Below are 7,681 nucleotides of genomic sequence, written 5' to 3' on the forward strand. Positions count from 1 at the left end.
CTTAGGATCAGCGATCCCATTCAACCTCAAAATCACCTCCTCCGTCGTCCCAAACTCGCCCGCAATCTCCCCAACCGAACTCCCTTTCTTGACAACATGCCCCAGATGCACCACCTCCTTCCCGTCAACATCGTCGCAGCTGCAGGGAAGCGGTATCCAGAGCCTCTGCCCTGCGTTAATCACATCCGCATCCTTCAACCCATTCACCTTGGAAATATCTTCATAACTAACAAACTGGTCGAAGGTGTATCGGGCGATGGCGTCGAGGCCGGCGGTGTCGGTGGGCTTGACGATGTAAAAGGGGGTGCGATCGTAGATGCCGGTGCCGTTGGATCAGGAGCAGGGGAAGGGGATGAGGATGGTGGAGGTTGGCGGCGACGGGAAGGAGGAGGGGGTGGCAGAGAGGGAGGTTGTTGGCGCCGAGGAGGGAGGGGAGGGAGGTGAGGTTGAAAGAGGGATTGGAGGGAGGAAAGGGTGGTGGCGTTTGGGGGGATGTAACCGGCCAGTGACTGGCAGGTGCGGTCGGGAGGGGGGTTTGCAGGGGAAAGCCGAGAGGGGTGGTGGAGGGAGGAGAGAGAGAGGGTGATGAGTAGGAGGAGGAGGATGGAGGGGAAGTGAGTTCATTTTCTTTACTTTCTTTGGATGCGAGAGAGAGGATGGGGGTTTGGGGGTTTTATCAGTGCGCCCAGAAGTTACCGTGGGAGCGAGGCTGGAGGAATGTAATTATTTTATTAGATTTATGGGAAAATTGCTTCTAGCCTCTAAAATAACAATAACTATTCTTTCCTTACTCAAGACTTTTTCAACACTCCCAAAACTCCCAAAAGCAAAGCCACAATTCTCTGAGCCCCAAAACATAAAACCCAATAGTTTAAAACATGTGAAGACCATAATACTGTTTCTCTCTCTTTTCATGATGTCACTGTGATGATTTGAAATAGAATTTTTGGGAAAAAATTCTAGTTCCGTCCAAATTTATATATTGTTGTGATCTTGAAGATGGTGACGACGAAGACGGTGGATCGTTTAAGACGAAGAAGTTTGGGATCAAGGAGAGTTGCGATGGATTCAACGTTGTCGTTCCGAAGAAAAAGGCGAGAACTCTGGCGACTCCCGGTATAATTTCCCCCCTTTTTTTAGCTTATACTTGAATCTGATGCTATATTTTTTATTATTTTACATATTATTATAATTTTTTGAAATTGATGACTTGAAATAAAAACAGAGTTTGTAAATTCGCATATTGTTGTTATTTTACTATAATGAGTTTGTTGTTAAGGTAATGAATTAGTTGTGACGGAAGGTTACGAGTTGGTTGTGAATGTTACGCGTTGGTTGTGAATGTTACGAGTTGGCTATCAAAGTTACGAGTTGGTAGTGAATGATATGAGTTGGTTGTCAAGGTTACGAGTTGGCTGTGAAAGTTACGCGTTGGTTGTGAATGTTATGAGTTTGTTGTGAATGTTACGAGTTCTTTGTGAAGGTTACGAGTTGGTTGTGAACCTCTACAATGAGTTGATTGTTGTTAACTAACATTCACAACCAACTCGTAACATTTACAACCAACTCATAACTTTGACAATCAACTCGTAACCTTCCTTCACAACCAACTCATAAACTTAATAACAAACTCATTACAGTAAAATAACAATAATATATAAATTTACAGACTATGCTTTAATCTCAAGTCATCGATTTCAAAAAGATTACAATAATATGTAAAATAACAAAAAAATATAGCACTTAGATTTAAGTACAAGTTAAAAAAGGGAAAAAAATTACACCGGGAGTCGCCGAAGTTTTTGTCTTTTTTTGGAACGGCAACGCTGAATCTATCGCAACTCGTCATCACTGTCTTCAAGATCGCAATTTTCTTCGCCTAATGAACGAACACTGGGAAAGTTCCATCGCCGATATCGACGCCGTTGGAAAAATTTAGAGGGAACTAGAATCCCCCCCCCCCCCCCCAAAAAAAACCCATTTTAAATCATCACAGTGACATCATAAGAGAGATAGAGAGAGAGAAATGATATTATGGTCTTCACATATTTTAAACTATTGGGTTTTGTGTTTTCGGGGCTCAGAGAATTGTGATTTTGCTTTTGGAGGTTTTGGGAATATTGAAAAGTCTTGGGTGGAGGAAGAACAGTTATTGTTATTTCGGAGGCTAGAAGCAATTTTTCCTAGATTTATTGAGCACTATTGATCTAATTACTTAAGGAGAAATTTTTGTAGCGTCCAAATCTTGACTCACTGACTTGTCATAGAAAGGTTTGTAAAGTAAATTATTATATCATTTTGAATGATTCTTTCTTTAAAAAATGTTTTCTTTTTTTTCTTTTTTTTTCTGCTAGATTTTCTTTTAGTCAAAGAAATTTCAATAATTTTTTAAGCCTCACAATATTGCACAATTTAGACTGATTAATAATACCGTCCCAATTTTGACATCCATAGGAAAAATTAGTGTACATTTTGCCGGTTAAATTGTGATTTTCACTTTGAGGAAGTTTTTCTTAAAAAATCTTAAAGTTAGTCATTTACGCATCTTACTTAACTAGTAGTTCTAACCATTTGGCAAAGGGTTTCATGATACGTGTACCATGTAAAAAGTTGAGAATTACGAGCTGAGCCGTCAATGGGAACGTGGAAAAGGAAAAGTCTGAAGAAGAAAAAGCCAAGGAAATGTTATGGGCCTCTTGTCTAGCTTTGTGGAAAAGTCCAATACACTGGGTCAATGGAGAATGATTCGCCTGTGCCGTCTTAATCGTTGAAGTCTTCCTTGTTAATGCAGGAAAATAAATATTTTTAAGACCTCTAGAATCGCAAGGGGAAAAACTACAAAATCAATAGGAAGACACTCTAAAAAACGCTACTATGGTACAAGGAGGAAGCCTCTAACTAGACGAAAAACTCTCATAAAGAGAGAAACTCCACAAGCGAGTTTCTCAATATGTACGAGTAATCTCTTCAATACTTACAGGAGTATCCGAAGAATCACTATTCAATTTATTCATGACTCTACAAGCGAGTTTCTCAATATGTACAAGTAATCTACTCTTCTATACTTAAAGGAGGATCCAAATAATCACTATTCAATGTGTTCATGCTACAGTAAACGTTGTAGTGGGAACAGTAAATCGATCACCCATCGTAACAGTAAAAATATTGCACTATGAATAGTAAATTGGTCACAACCCAGCTAAGTAAATATTGTAGGCTGTAGCATAAACACTGAATCACAATAACTCAAATCAGGCACTATATTTTTGAAGTTACTGTTTATGCTACAGTATTTTACTGTATCGTGAACAGTAAATCAAATCAAATGTATTACAACTTAGATTCTCCTATAAGTATAAAAGAGTAGGTAGAATTTCTAATTTTAAGTATACAATAATTAAATTAAATATAATAAAACTTAGGGAGAGGTAAGTTTAAAATGTAACACTTAAAAAAATTGGGGCCGTGTTTTGCACGCCTGCACACTAGTGTGCATTAATGGACAAAAGTCATAGACAACAAAGGGTAGTAAGGATGCATCGCGAGGAGCGGGGGAGCCAGGCCAAATTGTGGACAAATGCCCTCACTAATTTTTTTTTAGATTTACGAATAGACCTATCATATGTACTACAGTTATTCTTGGGATCAAGCCTTATTATTTGCCTGCAATTGATATATTAGACACGTGACTATTCAAGTTAATTTACAATTTAATTTCACCATACGACACTTGTAGATTTACATTCTATTTTTTATTAGGCTTAAAAACCAATTTGGTCCCGGTACTTGGCATTCATTCTAAGAATGGTCATTGTATTTTCTTTTTTCTCAACTTAGTCTCTGTACCCTATCTCCAGGGTCGTACCTAGGAATTTTGGGGCCCAAGACGAAATATTAGATGAGGCCTAAGTGATACACCTCATAATAGATTTTATCTCATTCTTCTTACCTTTTGAGTTGCAAAATTACTAATTAAAGTTTTATATTCGATTTTATCTCATTCTTCTTACCTTTTGAGTTGCAAAATTACTAATTAAAGTTTTATATTCAATATTTTCTAACATGTTATTTTCGATAGATAATATTGCTAAACCATTCAATCTATTGTAGGCTGTCTAAAAATCACAATAGATAGCTGATCCCCATCAAACACCGATGATGGAAGTTACAATCTGACGACTTCCAGAAGGCTACAATTTGAAGACTTTCACGTAGATCGATGAAGGTTACAATCTAACGACCTTCACAACAATTGATGGAAGCTCTAATCAAACAGCCTTCATAATCAACATCGGGAGTTACAATCTGACGACTCTCATATATCAGAGAGCTAAAGCAAAGATTACAAAATGACGATCATTGCAACGCTTCGACAGAAAGAGACTACAAATCGACGATCTCTTCAAACCAAGACGTGGAAGTCCTCCCCGCGTACCAGCATCAAGATGCGCCGCGTTCATAGCCACGAACGCAGCTCAACGCAGCTCATACCACGGCTCAAACGTAACTCCAAAAGCTGCAAACGCAGCTCACATCAGCCGCTGAACGCAACTCAAATTCCAGAGCTTGAAGCAGGTGGCAATCAGGCCTGCTGACCGCGGTCGAATATCAGCGGCGCGAAGAGTGAACGCAGCTTCACGACTGCCGACCGCAAGCTCAGCTGATTCGAAACGCCAAGGTTCTATACTGCTGCGCAACGACTCTTAACATAAGAAGCAGCTCATTGCATGCAGACGCCCTCCGAATGCTGGTTCAACCCGGCAATTTTTGCCAGAACGCAGGATCTGGTGTTGCACTCGTTCGAAAACAGCGAGTTGAATGGTTTCAAAACACCTTTAACTCCACGTATCTGGGGGATCACAATATCAGGATGATTTTAAGGGGTTACATCATTAGCCCACAGTTGAGGGAGCGAAATTAAGGAGTGGTTACCCCTATCCCACTATAACTATCAACAATCAACAGGAGTTAAAGATCGGATTTTTAGTCATTTTTTGTTTAGTCGGTTTGGGATATTGGAGAATCCTGGACAGTTTCTTCTCCTTGGCTTATAACGACTTTCGGTATAATACTCTTTATAGAGTTTAAGACAGTCAGAAGTTCCTACAACGTCAAATCGTGAGAGAGAAGAAGTTTCCAGTGCAAACAAGACATCGGATCGGTCAACGGCAGAAGCAACGCGACGCCGAGCACTCAAGACGGGCTCTCGATCGGCTACAAGAGACCTAATTAAAAAGGGAGACTCCAGATTTCTCTGGTCTCTTTTGTAATCGGATCCAATTGTAATCGTTTAAGAAGAATACAAAGTCAATTTTTTCTGTTCATGTTTTTTTACTTCAAATTTCCCACACAACTCTAGTTTGTAAGTTGGTCGTTTTCTTAATAGTTTTCAGTATGTTTAATTTTGAAAAACTTCTTTCAGCTGAAGCAACTGTTACGGATATAGTCAATAGTACACGATAAGCAATACAAGTATTTGGAAAAGAATCTAACCACTTTATATAGTTCAACACTTCAATTGGACTATTAATCTCTACTTTTAAAATTTTCCTAAGCACTCTCAATTCTGAAAACAAATCAAGTCCATTAATATCTAAATGTTCATCATGCCTTTGTGCATTTTCGAGATTAAGACAATATGTTTTCAATTCAATATCATCTAAAGCTTTTAATTTTTTTCAAATCAACCAAAAAAACCAAAAATTTTATCATACGTTTTAAATTGTTCAAACCTACTTTCAATTGAGCTAAGCGATTTATCAACCATGTTTAAGAAATATTCAATACGAAAAGATTCTTCAGCGTTAAATGTTGTTTCATTACCAATATTTTCATCAAATTGTTTTTTCTATGAATTTTACGTTTTTCACGAAATATAGGTTGTACGTACATTTCATTAGTAAGTTCTTTAGTTGAATTCAAAGTAGACATAAAACCATTTTGCCTATAATTTTCTAAATAAACAATAAGACCCTTTAATTGATCCATGGCAATATCAATATGCATATCTTTAGATTGCAAGATTTTACTAACTGAATTAACAGCAAATAATATGTCATACCAAATATTCATAGCTAATAAGAATTTAAAATTTTCAATCTCATAAGTTGCTAAGCTATTAGCTTCACTTTTTATCTTTGGATCTTCACTAATTTCTGCTAATTGAATCAAAACATCTCTTATATTTGGAGCTTGAAATTTTATTGCTTTAACACTTTCAATCCGACTTTCCCATCTAGTTTGAGATAAAGATTTAACGGATAACTTGCATCCATTATCTTCTAAAATTTTCCACAAGCAAACCACAAAACAGTAATGCGATTAAAGTAAAAGAGATAGGGTTAGGAATTGTTATCCTTTGACGCGCGATGTGTTAACGAGGTTCGGTCCGCTGACCTACGTCCCCGCTCCCCACTCTCGAGGAGAAATCCACTACACACCCGGTTTGGAAGCCGGAACTTCGTCTACACAGCGATTCCCTCTCAATCTCTCACTACACAGTTGATTTCAACAGATCCCACACCCTCACAGTTGATCTACACAAGATCACACTCACACAGCAGTAGAAATGATGCAAGACTCTCTCTTTACAAGTCCCTATGGTAAAGAGAAAGAATACTAAAGCTGGGAAGTGAACACACACAAAAACAGAGAGAAAACAGACTTTAAAAATTTTTCTCAGGAAGACAGCGTCTCTCTGGTTTTTTACAGAAGTTAGGGCAACAGGAACAAGAAGAAGTCTGAGTTTAAATAGAAGAAATTAAACATTTTAAAATCACAACTCAATCTTCCCTATTAAGAAAATAATCTCTTATTCAGACCATTGCCACAGACTGTGCCAAACATAGTTAAGTGAAAGCACAGTTAACAAGGCAAACGACCGTTTGAGAAAAAGTCACGGTTGACCGAAAAAACAATCGGTCGACCGCCAAAACGTTCGGTCGACCGAAAAGATGAATTCGGTCGACCGACCGAAAATCCGGTTGACCGCGAGCAGCTTTGAAAACTTAGAAAACAAGTAGAGCCATCATCGGTCGACCGGTGCGGTCGACCGATATAAAAATTGAGATTTCGGTCGACCGCACCGGTCAACCGACGACCTCTCTAGAGACCAGTGACGAATGACCTTAAGTGCGGTCGACCGGTGCGGTCGACCGCATTCTGATATGCTCCATAACAATATTTTGACTCAAACTAAAATATTTAGAAAATATTTATATGACCTCTGAAAATTATAAAACTTTGTAAAATGTTTTTAATTCTAAAAACAAACTGTTTGGAAAAAGAATTTTGTAGATAGGTCCTCATACTTGTGAAAAATAGTATTTTGTGAAAAACGCTTAAAATCTTAAGTATGAAAACGTGTGTGTGAGTCCCAATAGCTTCAAGTGAATTCAATAACTCTTTGCCTACATTCTAATACTAGAGAGAGAATAAAAACTAGCTAATATCCTCACATAGAATACAATTCTTGAGTCTTGATATAGCTTGAGTTTGGATGAAGCTTTTATATGAATTTGTTGTTCTTGAAATAACATTGCTTCATCACTATGCCTCCTCCTCCTTTGGATATCATCGTTGTAGCGTATATTCCATCCAATCCTCCATAAGTGTAAGAAATGATGGCGCACATCAATATGCTTGGTTCTAGAATGCAAAACCGAATTTTTGGAAATATTTA

At 38.1% G+C, this 7,681-nt stretch overlaps 1 protein-coding gene across 1 annotated transcript in view; it reads right to left on the minus strand.

The window, feature by feature from the left end:
- Positions 1–611, minus strand: part of LOC109838565 (chitin elicitor-binding protein-like) — a gene marked incomplete at its 5' end in the record, with an annotated part of 2,465 nt that extends 1,854 nt beyond the window's left edge. The window contains 3 exon segments of the mRNA XM_020407003.1: positions 2–399; positions 401–445; positions 447–611. Coding sequence (XP_020262592.1) covers positions 2–399; positions 401–445; positions 447–611 — 608 coding nt within the window.

Source organism: Asparagus officinalis, chromosome 4, assembly GCF_001876935.1.
Source record: "Asparagus officinalis chromosome 4, Aspof.V1, whole genome shotgun sequence".
Classification (NCBI taxonomy): domain Eukaryota; kingdom Viridiplantae; phylum Streptophyta; class Magnoliopsida; order Asparagales; family Asparagaceae; genus Asparagus; species Asparagus officinalis.